Source organism: Talpa occidentalis, unplaced genomic scaffold (assembly GCF_014898055.3).
Source record: "Talpa occidentalis isolate TD23 unplaced genomic scaffold, MPIMG_talOcc4v2.1 talOcc4.12, whole genome shotgun sequence".
Taxonomy (NCBI): domain Eukaryota; kingdom Metazoa; phylum Chordata; class Mammalia; order Eulipotyphla; family Talpidae; genus Talpa; species Talpa occidentalis.
The window spans coordinates 71,317,925-71,337,271 of record NW_023601212.1 but is presented as its reverse complement, the minus strand read 5'-3'; the positions used below and the strand labels follow the sequence as shown (position 1 = coordinate 71,337,271).

The 19,347-nt window shown below is 41.8% G+C and overlaps 3 protein-coding genes across 3 annotated transcripts in view; 2 read left to right on the top strand and 1 right to left on the bottom strand.

Annotated features, from left to right (window-relative positions):
* The first annotated feature begins 735 nt into the window (after positions 1 to 735).
* Positions 736 to 1,619, top strand: LOC119242312 (olfactory receptor 10X1). The gene is given in 5 exon segments (XM_037508039.1): positions 736 to 787; positions 790 to 939; positions 942 to 1,421; positions 1,424 to 1,536; positions 1,539 to 1,619. Coding segments are annotated over 5 exon segments (861 nt in total). The 5' UTR covers positions 736 to 750.
* Positions 1,620 to 9,396: 7,777 nt separating this feature from the next.
* On the top strand, positions 9,397 to 10,338 carry LOC119240119 (olfactory receptor 10Z1). The gene has a single exon (XM_037504480.1). The coding sequence runs from the start codon at positions 9,397 to 9,399 to the stop codon at positions 10,336 to 10,338; it is 942 nt and encodes a 313-aa protein (XP_037360377.1).
* Positions 10,339 to 14,205: 3,867 nt separating this feature from the next.
* Positions 14,206 to 19,347, bottom strand: part of SPTA1 (spectrin alpha, erythrocytic 1) — a 60,389-nt gene continuing 55,247 nt past the window's right edge. Inside the window, exons 47-52 of the mRNA XM_037506701.1 lie at positions 18,246 to 18,297; positions 17,247 to 17,434; positions 16,537 to 16,590; positions 15,708 to 15,854; positions 14,849 to 14,993; positions 14,206 to 14,368 (exon numbers count right to left, since the gene is read on the bottom strand). Of these exons, the coding sequence (XP_037362598.1) occupies positions 14,243 to 14,368; positions 14,849 to 14,993; positions 15,708 to 15,854; positions 16,537 to 16,590; positions 17,247 to 17,434; positions 18,246 to 18,297 (712 nt within the window). The 3' untranslated portion in view covers positions 14,206 to 14,242. The remainder of the gene's footprint in view (positions 14,369 to 14,848; positions 14,994 to 15,707; positions 15,855 to 16,536; positions 16,591 to 17,246; positions 17,435 to 18,245; positions 18,298 to 19,347) is intronic.

Below are 19,347 nucleotides of genomic sequence, written 5' to 3'. Positions count from 1 at the left end.
ATTAAGTACCCAAAGTTACCTGTTCCCTCGTGGGTAAAAGTCCACCAAAGCAGGATTGGCCCAGAACACAAGCCTAAAGCATCTTCTAGTGGGGACCCACAGAAAAGGATCAGAAACAACCAGACAATCCCAGAAGGAAAAGAGCAAAATCAAAATCAAGACAAAAACCGCCATTGTCACCTCCACATGGCTCTCTCACCCCCATCTGTGTCACCCAGTCCACCACCAAAAGGCAAGTGCAGTTTCTTAACGTGTCTCTTGGCTCCATGTGCCTCCTCCAGGTCTCCTTCTGGCTCCATCCTGCTTCCCTCCTTCCTCAGTCTCCTCTGCAGCTTCTTCTCTCCCTGCTCAGCTCCACCCTCCTTTGGGTGGGGCAGGAAACCTGGAACCTCCCCCTTTCCTGGGGACCACCCTGTTACAATCTAATGCACCAGAATCTCCTTCATCAGGACATCAATTAGATTTTTCACTCATTGTATCACCAGCCAATAAAGTCCTTTAAAATGTATACCTGAAAAGTTTGCTCATCACATAATAAGAAATCAATATGGTTGCTAAATAAAGAAGAAATGAAAAAGTGAAAAATTAGGAAAACACATCACCTACATACAGATGGTGTTTTGCTAAACTCAGTGAAAGATCAGTTGTAAATCACAACTCTGATCATTTGTCTTATTCACACTATGATTTTCAGAGAAAAATGGAGAGTTGAGTGTTTGTTTGTTGTTGCAGATTTCAGATAGCCCAGCTATGAAGATCCATCAGACAGTCCTGGCAGAATTCATTCTTGTGGGTTTTCAGTTTACACACGTGTGCAGACATTCCTTTTAGTCATGTTCTTTTGCTCTACCTTCTTACCCTTCACAGGTAACCTGGCTATCATGGGTCTGACATGGGGGGGCAGATATCTCCACACCCCTATATACCTTTTCCTCAGTGCACACTCTCTGAGACCTGCTATCCATTGACCATCATCCCCAATATGCGGGCAGATTTACTAGCCAAGCACAGAAGCATTTCGACCATACGTTGTAGCTTACAGATGTGTTTTTCCTTGGGACTCAGTGGTACTGGTTGTATCACCCTCACTTTGATGGAATATGAGCACTTTCTGGCCATCTGCAACCCATTCAGGTATCCACTACTTATGACCAACACGCTATGTACACAACCTGTGGTCTCTACTTGGGTTGGAGGCTTCTTTATTTCTCTCATAGAAACTGCACTGATATTATGGAGCTTTTTGTGTAGGCCTAACCTTGTCAAACACTTCTGCCATATGCGGGCAGTTGTGAGGCTGTCTTGTCTAGACTCGACCTCACAGAGTTTGTGTAACGCCAATGTCGGTGTCAGGCCTGCTGGGCACATTTTGCTGATCATCCTCATTTATGTTTTCATTCCTTCCATTGTTCAAAGCATCCCTTAGCTGAGGGCAAGCAGAAGGCATATTCTGTCTGTGCCTCCTACCTCACAGTGGTCATCATTCACTTTGGTTTTGCATCTGTTGTTTATCTGCAGCCAGAAGCCTCAGGGGGTGTGACACTGTCATTGCCATCCCTTATGTGTTCATTACTCCTGTCCTTAGCCCCTTCATATTTAGCCTCGGGAATAAGACATAGAAAATGCTTTTAGAAAGGTGCTTAGAAAAATCAAACTCCATGAATAGTCTTGGATTGATGTGGCAAATTGAATGTCCGCAGAGGTCAGTGAGGTATGTGACCTGTGACCTCTGGAGAAGCTTGTGTCATTTGCCTTTTGCAGAAGCTGGCATCAAGCAACTGAGACTGGGACCTAAGCTATCACAAGTGTTTATTAATTCATTGAGAAAATTTCCAACTCTTAATGCTGTCCAATTCTACCTACTTGACTATTAGCTACCAGCTGTCCAGCTACTTCTACTATCTGTTCCTACAGAGAATAGACTGCTCTCCGCTTGTCAACCTCCAGTTGTCCTGCATCAGGAATGGAGTGGGAAAAGAAAGACTGTGGAAGGAAGAGCAATGCCTGTGATGATTAAAATATCTGAAGATACAACACATGAGTTTTTCTAGGCAATGTTGTGAAGCCCTGAGTTGTGTTTTCCAAGAGAGGAACCATTTCTAGCAAGAGATGTACTATGTGGAGGTGGCCAGCTGGCTGTGCATATCTGGCTTGGTATCTACCTTTGTGAAGTGCCCACATCATACTGATTACCGAGAGTGTTCTTAGTAACACAGTTCATGACACCGTCTCTCAGTGATTCCCAGCTGCTAACTTCTGAATATGGAGAATGACTTGGAACATCAGTCAAACCAGCAATCTGTACAGTGGAGCACACGAGTTCTGTGATTGGGGGAGTCCATGGATGACAGTTGGAAATAACTCCATTTTTAAAAAGATTAATGTATTCAAAAGCAAATTAAAAAACACATTATGATATTGAGGTTTTTGACAAAGGAAGACATTTGGGAATAATTTTGACAGTCTTCCAATGCATAATGAAGGAAACCAGACAAACACAGGATCAAGATTTTATACCACCCAGAAGAAAATTGGAAGCAATTTGGAGGTTTTAATACAGAAAATAGTGGTGATTTTACTGAAAATTCAGATATACTCGCCTAGGGAATTTTCTGAATGTGTTTCTCAATTCTGCTGCTAACCCAATCTGTGCCCTCTCACGAACTATATAATTTTTGTACCAACATTTGGCTTATATAAGATATTATGAGAAGTGCTGAGTAATTTCTGAACTCCATCATCTGCAGAAATGTTATGGAGGTAAAAAGATAATAATGAAAATCATGCATAAATTGATTAAGGTTACTTCTTGTCATAACTCTGGTTTCTTCCCTGGAACCATTTTGGTAGCACATGTGCAAGAAGAATAATTACACTCTTCAGTCTGTGGTCACTGCCTTGTGATGTGTTTTTTCCACTTTCTCATTCAATTCCACCCTGAGAATTGATCGTACAATCTAGGGGAGCTGGAAAATCTTAGAAATAGATACTAGGGTCTCCCTAGTGGCACAAGGAGTTAAGCACAGCACTATGAAGCTGTCCGCAGCCTCTGCAGCATGAGTTTGATCCCCAACCCACCAGTCAGGGAGCTACCTGTTGTGGTTTTTGGAGTCTGTGGGTTTGGAGTGTGGGGCCCTTGGGTTCACTCTGGGAAAGGTTTCATCAGAGCTCCCTTTCAGCGATATGCGGCGAGTTTCCTGGCGAGTTTCTCCACGAGACAGAGACATTAGTTATATTTAAAGGGCAGGTTTATTAGGGAAGGGATAAAACAGTTAAAGACGCTTGCATAAACACAAGCGGGCAGGAAGAGCTTTCCCAGAAGGGACAGGTTTGCCAAGAGAGACCTGCATGGTTGCAGGCTGGCGGCCTTGACAGGTCACGGGCAGGCAGTAGGCTGCTGCCCTGCAGAGGGAGAGAACCTGAGAAAAGAGGCACCTGCATAGTCACAGGTGGGCAGTGGGAGTGCTGCCCCAGCCATTGCAGAGACTGCACTGATATAATCTTCTTTTTGGGAGGGGCTCATTCCTTGTGAGCTGTCATTTGGTTGTTAATTTTGGATAACTATGTAGAATTTGAAAGGGACCAATCTCCATATCTTTACCTTTGGGGTCTGTTGGGCTCAATCTCCATATCTTTAGACCATGCCTGGGATGCCTTGGGATGCCTTGGGATGCCTCGGGATACTAGTGTTGACCTCATGGAGATCTAATGATACAATGATTAAAGATGACAAAGCTGAATTATAAATATTAAACTGGTTAGGAGACTAGATCTTAATTGTTTCCAATACTGGAAGAAATGATAGTTGGTGACAGGATAGAGGTGTTAGCTAACGTTACAATGGCAATCACATTGCGTTATAAATTTAATAAATGAATGGTATGCACCTTAAACTTGCTCAATGTTATACACCAAGTATATGTCATTAAAAATAAATGAATAAATAAATAACTAGGATTTTTATAATTTAATGGTTTTCTGCAGAAAAATCTATATCAAATTTCTCAATTTGAATCATTTAAGTCTTTCCAGGTTACAGCAAGAGCAAGATGTAAAAGCATTCTATCATCATTTCTGTTCCACATTATTTTAACATTTAGTGCAGTAAGAAAACAAAAGTAATAAAATATACAAGGGTTATAAAAAAAGGTAAATGATCATTTCTCATGAGTAATATCATTTGTATGTTAAAAAATCTAAAATGACCTGCAGATAAATTGCTATAATTAATAATCAAAATATTGCTGGGATGGTACATAAATAAATTGTATTTATATAAATTAGAATATGGTTTAAAAAACTGTATCATATATAGATACTTCAACAATACCAAAACATTTAGAATAAATAAAATAGTGATTACAAAGATGTTTGCCTCACTAAGCTATTTGGATGACCATCTATATCTATGCTTTATTTTATAATATAGATATTGAAATAAATCCATAGCATGAGAGAAAACATACACAACAATTTTTGGAAAAGACACTTTTATTTGAGATATAAAGTCCCTACCCCCCAAAAATAGATAATCCAATCAGTAGCAAAAATGTCCACGAGATAGGAATAGATCTTTCATAAGAGAAAATAGATTATTTATAAATAGATCAGTCCTACACCTCAATTACCAATGCTCCAAAATTAAAGTGGCTTAAATGAAATCAAATTTTATTTCTCTCTTACACAACAATGCAGTGATAACAAACTGTTTTCTAAAGTAATTGAAGGCTCACCTTAGGAGCATGCAAAGTTAATCCACAGCTTACTTTCAGTAAACACAATAAAACGGACATTAAAGTCCCCAGTTAGGGGCCTCCCTGGTGGCACAAGAGGTTAAGATGCAATCTATGCAGCTATCCACAGCCACTGCAGCACAAGTTCGATCCTAGGTCAGGGTGCTTACCCACATGATGCGGCAGAACTCTCCTGACTCGCCTGCTGTTCCCCTCAGCAGTGTATTTCAGTCAATCTGCCTGTTCTGTTTCCCATTCTGTCTCTGGTAAATCCTCTCACCCCCCATACCTCTGGCCTGTACCCCAGTTCTTGTATGCATAAATAAATAATTCTTAAAAAAAAAACCCAGTTAGATATCATAACACATCTACTTAAAAGGATAAAAGCTGGATTAACTAGTGTTGATGATGCTGTGGATTAACTTCGCATACTCCCAAGGCAAGCCTTCAGTTACTTTAGCAAAGTTTGTTATCACTGCATTGTTGTGTAAGAGAGAAATAAAATTTGATTTCATTTAAGCCACTTTAATTTTGGAATATTGGTAATTGAGGTGTAGGACTGATCTATTTATATAGATAATTAAATAATCTATTTATAAAGATAATTAAATAATCTATTTAAGATAATTAAATGCTCTATTAAGATAATTAAATAATCTATTTATAAAATTCTTAGCAAAATGTCTAGTACAGAGTAAGCAGTCAGTGAATGCAGTTGCATATTGTTATCTGCATCCATAGTGAAAAGCATAAAAGCAGCTCCTCTAAGGTCTTTCTCCAAGAACGTATCGGCTATGTTTTCTTCTATATATTTACATATTTCATGCTTTCAGGTTTGATGTTCAAATCTTTTATCTTCAAATAATTTGATAAAAATTCTGTCTGCTCCTGGATATCTTTTCTGATATCCTGAACTTACCTTTCCGCAATTAATTGAAAATCTAGAATTCATTGAGTTTCTTCATGATTGTTCTTTTAAGCTCTGGTCCATTTGCTCCTCTAATCCAGTGTCATAAAACTTGGTCTGGAATGTTACTTTTCCCTCTCAACATCTCCATGCTATGCACCCTAGTTTGAATGTTCCTTCACATGTATTTTGTCTTCTATTTTCCCCCAGTAGGCGGAGCTGTGGCTTTAGTTTTGGTCTATTTATTTATTTATTTATTTATTTATTTATTTATTTAATTGATCTATCTATCTATCTATCTATCTATTTATTTATTTAATTTTTATATTTCCCCATACAATTGCACCCCCTTATTTTGACCCCAATCCCTCCTCCACCCCCCCGTAGTGTGTCTCTGGTTTATAGTTGTTTGTTGATTTTGATTTTTCTTTCTTATAGTTATTCTTTTTCCTGGTCCCTTATTTAGGTTTTCCAGATTCCTGCAATGAGTGAGACCATCCGGTATTTTTCTTTTTCTTTCTGGCTTATTTCACTGAGCATGATCCCTTCCAGCTCCATCCATGTTGCTGCAAATTGCATGAGTTTATCTTTTTTGATTGCTGAGTAATATGCCATTGTGTATATGTGCCACATCTTCTTGATCCAGTCATCTGTTTTTGGGCATTTGGGTTGTTTCTGAAGCTTAGCTATTGTAAATAGTGCTGCTACAAACATAAGTGTGCAGGTGCCCTTTGGAATTAAAGTTTCTGTGTCCTTTGGATAAATACCTAGGAGTGGAATTGCTGGATAGTAGGTTGAGGAATCTCCACACAGCTCTCCATAGTAGGTGGACCAGTTTGTACTCCCACCAGCAGTGCAGGAGAGTTCCTTTTTCTCCACATCCTCGCCAACATTTGTTGTTGCTAGTTTTTTTAATATGCGCCTTTCTCACTGGTGTGAGATGGTATCTCATTGTAGTTTTGATTTGCATTTCCCTGATTACAAGTGATGTTGAACATTTTTTCATATGTCTATTGGCCATTTGCATTTCCTCTTTGGAGAAGTTTCTTTTTAGCTTTTCTGCCCATTTTTTTGACTGGATTATTTTCTTTGTTTTTGTTGAGTCTCATTAGCTCTTTGCAGATTTTTGTGATCAGTCTTTTATCATTAGTGTTGTGTGCAAAAATGTTCTCCCAGTTGGTGGGGTTTCTCTTTGTTTTGGTTATTGTCTCTTGCTGTGCAGAAGCTCTTTAATTTGATGTAGTCTCAGCTGTTGATCTTTGCCTTCACTATCACTGCTTTGGGTGATGTGTCTGTAAAGAGGTCTTTGATGTGCATATCATGTAGTGTTTCGCCTATATTTCCTTCTATATATTTTATGGTTTCAGGTCTTATGTCTAGTTCTTTAATCCATTTTGAAAAAAAACTAGCAACAACAAATGTTGGCAAGGATGTGGAGAAAAAGGAACTCTCCTGCACTGTTGGTGGGAGAGCAAACTGGTCCAACCACTGTGGAGAGCTGTGTGGAGATTTCTTGACCTACTAAAGATAGAGCTTCCATATGATCCAGCAATTCCACTCCTAGGTATTTACCCAAAGGACACAGAAACATCAATTCCAAAGAGCACCTGCACCCCTATGTTTATGGCAGCACTATTTACAATAGCTAAGCTTTGGAAACAACCCAAATGCCCCAAAATAGATGACTGGATCAAGAAGATGTGGCACATATACACAATGGCATATTACTCAGCAATCAAAAAAGATAAACTCATGCATTTTGCAGCAACATGGATGGAGCTGGAAGGGATCATGCTCAACGAAATAAGCCAGAAAGAAAAAGAAAAATACCGGATGGTCTCACTCATAGCAGGAATCTAGAAAACCCAAATAAGGGACAAGGAAAAAGAATAACTATAAGAAAGAAAAAATCAAAATCAACAAACAACTATAAATCAGAGACACACTATGGGGGGGCGGGGAAAGGAGGGATTGGGGTCAAAATAAGGGGGGTGCAATTGTATGGGGAATATTAAAATAAAAAAAATTAAAAAATTAAATAAATACTCTTACTCCTAAAAAAAAGTAAAATAAAAACCTATGTGAAAAAAGTGGACTAGATAAACAGAGGAGGATGCAATAAGAAGTTGAAACAAAGGGATACAGGATGTTCTCAATATGTGAGTATGAGTGTATGTGTGTGTGTGTGACTTGAAATGGATAATCACCTCAAGCTTGTGAGATTGTTGTAGGTAGGGTGAATCCCTACTTTATTACAGTATATCTTATAGTATGAATTTAAAAGCACAAGTCTTGAGTCCTGGGATCTTAAACTGGTTCACTTAAACTCTACGAGGCTGTCTCCTCTTCTGTAAAATGTCAATTGTACCTTCTCACTAGGTCATTGCTTTAAAAGAGATTTAACAGGTGAAAATAATTAATATATTTGACACATAACAGATGTACAAATTATTGTTTGAATCATGATCCTAACATCTCTTTGTTCACATTTCCTTTCCTGCTTTCCCCAAAAGGATATTCTGAGTTAATGATAAGCATGATTAGATCTACTTGTTGCAAGGACATCCCCTGGGAATGGGGAATCCTCAGGGAGAGAAGCTGTTTTGACAAAAGCAGATAAGATTCACCTCATGGGGCTATGGTATGGAAGGGGTTTCTTGGTGTCATTTGAACATCACCTTTGCTCAGAATAGAAGTTTCTGAGGTGGATCTTCAGGTTCTTTATCCTGTAGGCAGGTCAGTGGAGACAATCTGGTCTCTGGTCCATGGATGCTGGTCTCATGGTAAGCCTCTTCAGGTGAGTGGGGAAACCCACCTTCATGAATCTCTCCTTGAGCTTGATTCACAGCAGATTCTTTGCAGGTAATGGAGGCCAGTGACTGATTCTTTGGGCAGGAGGATACACAAGTTGCCCTGAGCTCAAATTCTTTCTTCAGTGCTTATTGTAGACTTGTGTGTAAAAAGGCATCATTAGGGTTGTATACACACTAGGGATTACTGTTGAGCAAGTTGTTTCTTCTTCTGTATTCATGTTTGTGAGTGTCCTGTGGTGTCTAAGAAGAGTCAGGATTATTTGGGAAGAAAAATTAAGGTCAGGACTCAAGACACTTGATCTCTAGGCTTGGCTCTATGTGACTTCAAGTAAGTCACTTTCCTCTTGGCTTTGTTGCCTGATACAGCATATTAAATAATATCCATCAAGTCATCCACCTTAAGTTTTAATAGTGAGTATGTGTTTGTATGCCCATATGCAAGCTTATGTGGCAGTGAATATGTGATGCTGGCATGAATATATGTATGGTGCATATATGTACACATTTATGTGTTATCTGAGTGTAAATATACATTAATAATATATGTGCATACCTGATATATTTGTGGGTATCATCACTAATGTGCAGTGCATGGTTTTGTATGTATAAAATGTGCAAAATTACATGAGTGCTTTGTATATGACATGTATGTCCATATATGGCATGTATACAGGTGTCTGCATCTCTGTGGCTATGTGTGCATTGTATGAATGTGTATATTGTGCATACAACAAGCATGCGTGTGAGAATGGACATGTCCAGCTCTGGACGCAATGTAACAAATACCTTACTGACGTTTGATAACTGTTTACATCAGAGTTCCTTTTCAAGTTACACTAGGCATAAAGAAACAAGAACCCTCCTCATCCTGCCTTCTGAAGGAGTTTGTCATCCACTGGCAAGGTGCAAGGAACCAGCAGATCTATCAAGGATGTCATTCAGAATGGGTTCAACCAATGCAACCTCCTGGAGGGGTTTCATCTTCCTGGGTTTCTCCAGTTTTGGGGAGCTGCAACTTCTGCTCTTTGCATTGTTCCTCTCTCTATACCTCATCACCCTGACCAGCAATGTCTTCATCATTATTGTTATTAGGCTCGACAGCAACCTGCACACTCCCATGTACCTTTTCCTTTCCTTTCTGTCTTTCTCTGAAACCTGCTATACCTTGGGCATCATTCCCAGGATGCTCTCTGGCCTGGTCATGGGGGACCAGGCCATCTCCTTTGTGGGCTGTGCTGCCCAGATGTTCTTCTCAGCCTCATGGGCCTGTACCAACTGCTTCCTCCTGGCTGTCATGGGTTTTGACAGATATGTGGCCATTTGTGCTCCACTGCACTATGCCAGCCGCATGCATCCCACCCTCTGCGCCCAGCTGGTTGGCGCCTCCTTTTTGAGTGGGTACCTCTTTGGGTTGGGAATGACACTGGTCATTTTCCACCTCCCTTTCTGCAGCTCCCACGAGATCCAACACTTCTTCTGTGACACGCCACCAGTGCTGAGCCTGGCCTGTGGAGATACGGGCCTGAGTGAGCTGGGGATCCTCATCCTCAGCCTGCTGGTGTTGCTGGTCTCCTTCTCCTTGATCACCATCTCCTATGCCTACATCCTGGCAGCCATCCTGAGGATTCCCTCTGCTGAGGGGCGGAAGAAGGCCTTCTCCACCTGTGCCTCACACCTCACAGTGGTCATTGTCCACTATGGCTGTGCCTCCTTCATGTACTTGAGGCCCAAAGCCAGTTACTCTCTCCAGCGGGATCAGCTCATTGCTGTTACTTACACTGTGGTGACCCCTCTCCTCAATCCCATTGTTTATAGTCTAAGAAATCGTGCTGTGCAGACAGCCCTGAGAAGTGCTTTCCACGGGAGGTTTCTGGGTAAAGGATGAAGCTACCCAGGTTGATACTCCTCCATGTAGGCTGAACACAGGCCAGGACCCCGGGCCAATGAGCAGACAACCAGCCCAGCCTGTGGGGAAGCCCTATCCTTCCTTCTGCATGTCCCCCAAGGCTCCTGGGAGTGCAGGGGCATGGCTTCCCACTCTGTCTATTGAGCTCAGAACCTGAATTTTCACCTTCTGCTTTGTAGATGTCACCCCTGGTGACTGAAACCCAATTCAGTAAGAATTCTCTGACCAAGGTAAATAAGATGAGGAAAGTTTGGTGTGTTCAAGTTCAAGTAGAGTCAGTTGGGGCCCACATCAGGGATGCTGTTGAAATTTCTTAATTCACGACATAATTGGACTGAAATTCAGTTTAGGAAATCATTTTGAATGCCTTGCTAATTGAAAAGGTAGGTTATTGCCTCTGTCCTCCCTGGTGTCTTTCCTCTTTTTATTCTATTGTCCTCTCTGTCTCTGCCTCATTGTTAATTATTACTTTGCCCTCCTCCTTCTAAGTTCGGTTGCCTAGTTTGATAAAGTCTATTTCAGAAAATACATTTATTTGCTATTTTCCTTGATCATTGTTGTTGCTTTTAATGGTCTCATCATCTCAGGTTTCAGGTTTCCTCTCTTGGGGTGCTCCCTAGCATTGGTGCGTCCTTGACAGTCTGTGCAGAACTATCTTGCCTATTCACTTCCCACCACCTCACTTCCCACCACCTCACTTCCCACCACCAGTGTATCATGTGTGGTGCTGGACATTTCTGGGGATGAATAAAGGTGTCATCAACTCACACAGCTGTCAGGTAGGAGTTGGAGTACAGGATCTGCAGTTACTCTGTGACCCTGGGTTTGTTCCCCTTTTCTGATTTCCAACATTTTCGTCTGTGAAGTGGTCATGACTGCACAGTTCCACAATGCTGATTGACCTGATCATGCATGTAAACAATTTATCATGATACTTGGATCATAATGATCTCCACATAAATGCCAGCCTCCACTGTTGACAACGTGCTAAGCGAAGTGATATTAGTTAATGAGAGGTTAACCTGGGGGGAGGATGAGAGAAGGCTTTATGACTAAGGTAGCACTTGGACTTGATCCTGAAGGATGGATGAGTTTTGAATGCAAGTAAGGATATTTTAAGAAGAGAGAGCAGAATAACCAAAATCTTGGTGGTAAAACAATGCTAGTCTGTGTTAGACGCAGTGTCCAGAGGGTTTGGAAATGTCTGGCAAGTGATGTTGAGAAGGTAGCTTGGGTTAAGACTTCTTTGCCAGTGGCAGTTTGAAGACCCTCCTTCAGAACTGATCTTTTCAGCAGTAGGAGTTAGGACAGAGAGTGTTGGCATCTGGGAAGTCGTGCTGAGACCAATCCAGCAGCAGAGAGGATGGAAGGTCTTAGCAGGAGAGACCAGGGCGAGGGGAGCAATAAGAAATCCATTGCCATCATCCCATAGAAAGGCCAAGAGACCTGAACACGGATAGTGGTTCTGGAACCTGAAGAAAATGAGCACGTAAGAGATTTTGAAAAGACAGGACTCACATGATTCAGCCTGAGTTAGAAGTGGGAAGAACTTATATTGTGGGGTTGTGTTTTTAGATAGGAATCTTTCTTTTTCCATCCTCTTAGGGGAGAAACATATTTTCTACTTAGAATTTAGTGGTAAACAAAGTCAGGAGGAAGGAAGGACAGGTTGACAAAAAGTAGAAGGGTTGTTTAGAGGGTAGAAGGGCCTGGGTCAGGGGAGAAAAACCATGGGATCCTTTTCACTGCAGGCTGGAAGTAACCCCCATGCGCTGTTTGAGGCTGATCAAAGCAAATTTATTTCCAGAATCTATCCTGATAATATTCTATCCCTATAACATTCCCTAAATGTGCACTGAATAGTGGTGGGTAAAGGTGTTCCAAAAATTGCCGAGTAATACTGAAAGAGCTGCCTATCTCCGAAATGTAGTGGTCTTAACTATGAAAGAGTAAAGCAATTACTTGGTGGGACTTTTTCAGAATAGATGTTTCCAAGAACTATTTCCATAGACTTTGACACAGGTGTTTTGTGTGGACAGGCAGAAATCGCCTACAAAATCTCCAAAAGTGAGCCACGTTCTTTCCCTTGATTAAGAATGTGACCTTGTACTTTAAAAGGACAAACCCTCTTTCCAGGCACATGCACATGTGTGCACACACATGAACACACACACAAACACATGCACAAGACACACAGAGATACACATGGGCATTCACGCACACATGCATAGATACACACAGAGTCTCTCTGGTGTGAATATACACCATACACCCAACTCATAGTTCTTTAAGGACCAATTAAGACTGGAGGCTCTGGAGTTAGACTTCAGTTTTGAAGCCTCATCTTGTGTGTCCTAGGGCAAGATTAGTGAAGTTTAATATACAGTCTTTAGAACAGAGTCTGACATTCAGAAGTCCTCGATGTAGCCATCTGTTATTATCTGGGGTTCCTGGACAGTGTCACTTTAGACTGCCCTAGCTGTGGCTGAGCTGATGTTGGGGGAGCAGGAACCAGCAGTGTGTAGCATGGTACAGCTCTTGGCATGACCAGACAGGGGAAGATGCGCTGTTACCTGTACAGTCCTAATAGGGAAAGTTAGATGATGGGTCTAGATGGAGAGACCTGAGAAGATTAAATACTGGAAAAGACAAGGTTGGGGGTGGAGGCTGTGGAGGTGCAGCACTTTGACATGAGCAAAGAAATGACCTAAATTCTCACCAGCAAATGACACCATCAACTTTTATCAATCAGATATTTGAAACTGTTCAGACCAATCTGGGCCTGAAAATTGTTCAGAGAGAGCATCACTTCTTCTTATCCCTTAATTCTTAGTTTTTTTTTTAAAGATTTATTTATGCATATAAGAGCTGGGGTACAGGCCAGAGGTGTTGGGGGGGAGAGGATTCACCAGAGACAGAGTGGGGAGCAGAACAGGCAGATGTACTGAAACACATTGCTGCGGGGAGCAGCGGGCGAGGCAGGAGAGGTCTGCTGCACCATGTGGGTAGATCCCTGGCCAGCTGGGGATCGAACTCATGCTGCAGAGGCTGTGGACAGCTTCATAGGTTGCGTCTTAAACCCTTGCACCACCAGGGAGAACCCTTAATTCTTAGTTTTATAAACAATATCCTATTGACTCTTTACACTTAGAAGAATTGGAAATAAATAAAAACAAATATTCTTTTTATCACCTTAAAAGTTAAGAGGAAACTAGAGAACCAGAAGATGCTCTGCTGCAACTTTGCCACTTTGAGAGTAACAACATCCAGTGTAATGGGAAGTTAGAAAAAGGGCCCGATTAAGAAGGAGATGGTTGCTATGCTGATTTTCTCAGGGTGATTCTATTTTACAGAATAAAATATTGATGTTCCTCAGAATATCCAATATTTTTATTTTCAATTGTAAGAATTTAAACACATTCCAAAACTCAAGAAACACAGGGAATCAGCTTGGGTTTTATTTCTCTCCTCCATGATGGCACTTGTTTGCTGTGAGTTGTCCATATTGGACAACAATTTGCAGAGATGCAGCAGCCCCATGAGTCAATAACATTTTACTTCACATTTTCCCATGAAAAGGAAATACTTGAAAATATTTTTAAAAAATACTCTGTTCTGTAGTTAGGACAAAGCACGATAATAAAAATATGCAGTACCCAGCAAATAAAAAATAGAGTATTTGGTACTCTTCAGTAGTGGCTAATTGCAAAAAATAAGTACATAGTATCCTCTCTTCCAATTCCGTTAACACTTGTATCACCCAAAGTTGGATTTTATCTGGGTCTTGTAGTAAACATAATACACACACATACACACACACGACCCTCTTCCCACCCTCGATGCTTGTCTGTTCCCCCTACACAAAGGTTTTCTATAAATCTTATCAGTTGCCAAAGAAGGAGTTGGTGAAGCCAACATAGTCGTAGCCGGCCTGGTGGCCTCGACCCCGAGGGTCCACATACTGCTGCATGTGTGAGGCGCAGAATGACACTTGTTCCGGGGTTAGGGCCTGAGAACAAAGAGAGAGAGAGAGAGAGAGTTGTAGAGACTGAAAGTAGCTCGCTCCCGTGGCTTCCATTACTCCCTAAACTCAAGGGTGGAGAAACTTCAGAAGAAGCTAGCCCCGTTCCTATCATATACTTTCCTCATAAATTTATAATTTCTAAGAAATAAGACCAACTCATCTCTTCACCCAGCTCAGACCTGAAGACTTCCATCTTACTTTGACTACACTTTTTATCTTAATTCCTAATTTTGGCTTAGTAAATAAATAAGATGAGAAATCGCTTTAAAAACAGACTTGTAGGTTTGGGATTGAGCTTAAGATCATTAGAACACATTAGTGTTGTGTGCAAGGCCGTGTCTAAGCAAAAAATAAATAAATAATACACAAAAAAGAGGGGACAAAGGGGTGGAGGCAACCAGACCCGAGATGAGCAAACTCAGATAGTGAAGAGTATAGGAAGAGTGGACTCAGCTGGACCCGGACCTGTTTCATGTCTTCTTTGGTGATGTAGGCTTTGCCCTCTGCCAGGGACTGGAACGCATTCTCTATTTCATCGCTGGACTTGATATTCTCTGACTCCTTGTCGATCAGGAATGAGGTGTAGTCCTCTAGTGAGATGTAGCCCTTCCTGTGGGAGAAGTGGATCAGGAGCTGTTCTCAAGATGAGAGAAGAAGATAAGCCCCTTCCTCTTCCTGGTAGGTGTTTCAGAGCTGGTGGGAACTTGGATCACCAAGGGCCTCTTCCAATTCAACTAGAATTTCCTTGAATCTTTATAGCCAAATATACGGTATTTCCTAAATCCCAACCTCTCAATTCACATGCTCAGCTTGACACTTTCTATGGAGTTTGGGAAATTCTCATTAGCACCAATCCCAGGTACCTCAAGATCTTCAAGCTGAGCTGAAGATCTCGGTTTCTGGTCTTCTTAGGCCCTTGGTATTACAAAGAGTTAGGCCCTAGTAGTGATCGGATGCATCTACTATATTTCCCCACTCTCACAGCAACAACCACCCAACCCCCATGAGTAGACCTCTGGATCATTTATGACCCCTTGGGATCGCACACAAATGAAGGGTTTCTTATCTCAAGTTATAAACCAGCTGAAGTTCATAGATCAAATATGAGCTGAGAATTAAGCAAATTACAGAGGGGGTTCCTTAGTTCCAGGTACTGCCTCAAGCTTCTGGGAGAATCTGCTACAGCAGCAACAACTGCCGGATACATTTACGTAGCCTGTGTGCTCCTATTCTTAAGATTAGCTAAGTGCATGTTCTAGGGATCATTTTACTCTGTCCCTCCCAGACCCATTCCCTGCTAGGATCTGGTCCTTGGTTCTCTTACCTCCCTGGGTCGACGGCATCAAGGAACTTTTCAAACTTGGGCTCAGGTTCACCCTCCTCTACCATGGGCAAGTAGTAATTGAGTCCTCTCAGGCAGGACCGGAAATCTTTGTGTGTCAAACGCCCCGTCAAATTTTCATCGAAGTGTCTAAAGAACAAAAACATTTTCTCAAGCGTAATACAGAACTGGATTAGAATAGAAAAGAATAAGTTGCATCAGCTTTGGCTCTATTAACATGTTATAAAACTGTCAGAGAACTGAATGGAGCACTCCTGTGTTCCTGAACTATTTTAGACATAATGGATGGAAGGAAAAGCATAAAATGTTGAACATGAAAGAAATGTACATCCAGGAATCTCATAAATGTATTAAAAGTCATGATGGAAACTAAGTGACATATCTCCAGCTTCATTTAAGATTTTAGGGGCTTCCCGGGTGGCGCAAGGGGTTAAATGCAGCACCATGAAGCTATCTGCAGCCACTGCAGCACGAGTTCAATCCCCGGCCAGCCAGGGAGCTAACACACATGACACAGCAGACCTCTCCTAACTCTCCCGCTGCTCCCCTCAGCAGTGTATTTCAATAGGTCTGTCTGTTCTGCTCCCCACTCTGTCTCTGGTGAATCCTCTTACCCCCCCCACATCTCTGGCCTGTACCCCAGCTCTTACACACATAAATAAATAAATCTTAAAAAAAAAACTTTACCAAGCCACATTATGGAAAAGATATTAGCTATTTGGAAATTAACTAAAAAGTAGTTATTTCTATATTTCATTACATGGAGTTAACTGGAAAACAAAGGGCCAATCAAGCATGAAATTATACTCACTTATAGGTGGTGCTAAACTCCTTGAGTGTCTCCTCACTCACACCAATGGTGTCTCTGGAAAGAAAAACACGAGTGAACCCATGACATAAAGCAACAAAACAAAACAAAACCCAGCAGATAACAGGCCACATGGAACAGAGGGGAATTTTAGTGACTACCATGCCATCTGGGTCATCTGGTTCAGGGGTTGGCAAATTATGGCCCATCGGCCAAATCTACAAACGTGTGCTCTTGTATATTCAATAAGCTAAGAATGTTTTTTTGCATTTATCAGGGCTGAAAATAATCGAAAGAAGACTATCTCATTAAACATAAGAATTATATGAAATATAAATTCAGTGTCCACAGATAAAATTTTACTGGAGCACAGCCATGCTCACTTATTTATGAATTCCCAATAGTTGCTCTCATTCTATAACAGCAGAGTTGAGTAGTTGCAACAGAGGCTCTGCGGCTCACAGTCTAAAATATTTATTATTAGGCTTTATTATTTTTTTTTTAAAGAATGCTTTGCAAGTCCCTTATCTAGATAGTAATGCTGCCAAAATGCTTTGGTAACCTAACGCTGCTTTGATCTCATTTTGGAAAAAAAAAAAGAATTTGTTCCTCAGCTCTTTTATCCAGTATCTCAAGCTCTTGCCCCCAGAGTAGAGGCCCGAACCCAAACCCTGCCCCGTGGCCTCATTCAGCCTGGAGAGGGTCTGCAGTACTTGGCTTGGATCTGCTGCTCCAGGTTGTGCTGCATCCGCATCCCGAGCTGATAGAGCTGGTCCCACTGCTGGGCCAGCCCAATGGTGCTGTACTTGATATCCAGGATCAGAGCCTCTTCTAAGTTGTCTCCCAGGTCCTCGATCTTGGTCAGCTGGCGCTTCATTGCCTGGATCTCCTTCTGCTTCCTCTGGAAAAAGATGGAGAAGAAAGACTGTCACTCAGTGCACCAGCTCTAAACACAGGGATGGAAAGACAAAGAGACACCGAGGAGCCTGAGTTTTCCCTAATTGTCCCTTCTCAGTTCTTTGCAAGAATCTTATCCTCTGTGAAAAAGGAATGACCCAAACCACTGTAATCAGATTTTATGACAAATTTCTGCACCTAGGCCATGCTTCCTCAACAGGGGAATAGTTTTCACCAAGAGGGGAGGAGTAGACTGGTTCTGCTGAGGGGATGGGGGTGAAAAATTGTTAGATATTCCAATGGCTTGTGGTCCTCCTATGTGACAGCATCTTATTTTTTAGTATTTAAGTTCTCACAGGAGAAAACTACATTGAATTAGTTAAATGTTCCTCATGGGTAATAATGAAAATAAGGTTAAGAAACTCTGTGCTCACCCACTGTTTCATTCAGTTGTTAAGCGACCATCTATATGCAATTGTGTTCTCTCACCACATCATAATTTTTCAATGTTCTAGGCTATAGGCGAGGAGCTCTGGCATTCGTTGCCTTATTCAATCATTATAGTAATTATAATGTAGGTATTATAAACTCCCCAGTATAGAGAGAAAAACTGAAATTCAGAGATTAAGTAAGCTGATGTCCATATCCATGCAGTGATGGCCAGTGGTTAAATGTGAATTGCTGGCAGGATTGGGACCTTGAATGTCAGGTCAGGGAGTTTTCCTGAAAGTATCATGAGGGTACCATTTTGTGTCTTCTTGTGCATTCCTTATGATCCTGACAATATCCTCAGCTAATGAAAAAACCTTACTTACTTTATTTGCTTCCAACTGGGATTCCAAAGTTCCTGTTTCCTTCAGCAAAGATCTAATTAAGAAGCAAACGAACATATTACTTATAATATCAAAGGTCAATATTTTAGACAGACAGATCAACTCAAAGCCCTGTACTTCTCTACCCTATTTCTCCAGCCAGAAGCCTTCCTTGAAATAAAGTTTCCCCTCATATTTCCATGAAATCAAATGCTTTGGTGTTTTAGCAATCCTGCCAGACAGATGTGAATGGAAATAATGCCTTGATTCCTTTCTGCTGATGAGAAGGCCTCCATCCCTCTCTCCTAGTTTTCAGTCTTAAATACACTCTTAACCTAATATAGGCAAGGCCCTGCTTATTGGGGTGAAGGCCAGAATGAGATATACCTGCTTCTCCTTTTCATCCCACATTTTTATTTAGGCACCATTAGATTGAGATGACATAAGATATGTCAGTACTAAGGTCTCTGTAGGGTAAAGAAAATATCAGGCTTTTCTGCCCTTCCGCCAACAGGATAGATGATGGATCCTTGTCCTGAATGCATGCCTGATGGCGGGCACCTGGAATAGGGTGTAGGCATAGGTAGATGGGATTCAGCTGAGCTAAGACTGTGCTTTTAAGGGCGGCGTCACAGGGACGCCAGCAGCAGCAGCAGCCGAAGCAGCAGCAGCAGCAGCAGCAGCAGCAGCAGCAGCAGCAGCAGCAGCAGCAGCAGCAGCAGCAGAAGCCGAAGCAGCAGCAGTAGAAACCGAAGCCGAAAGAGAAGCCGAGAAGCAGCAGAACAAACACCAGAGAGCCCAGATAGAGTAAAGACTTGCTGGGGGCTGGGAGGTCTGCCAGCCTCCCAGCCCCCCAGCCAGCACCCCTGCCTGCCATATGCCTGGTGAACCCCAAATAAAAAACCTGCAAAACTACTGAGGACTCTGATTCCTCCTTTACCCGGTCTGCATGGGATCAGAAAACCTGCACTGTGTCCGTCCTGCCTTACAATTGGCGTAAGTCGGCAGGATCCATGCAGACGGGTATGGAGCCCTCCAAAGACCTGGAGGGACTAAGGAGAACAGACTGTGTGTTTGCCTGTGACGACGCTGGAGGCGCCATGGC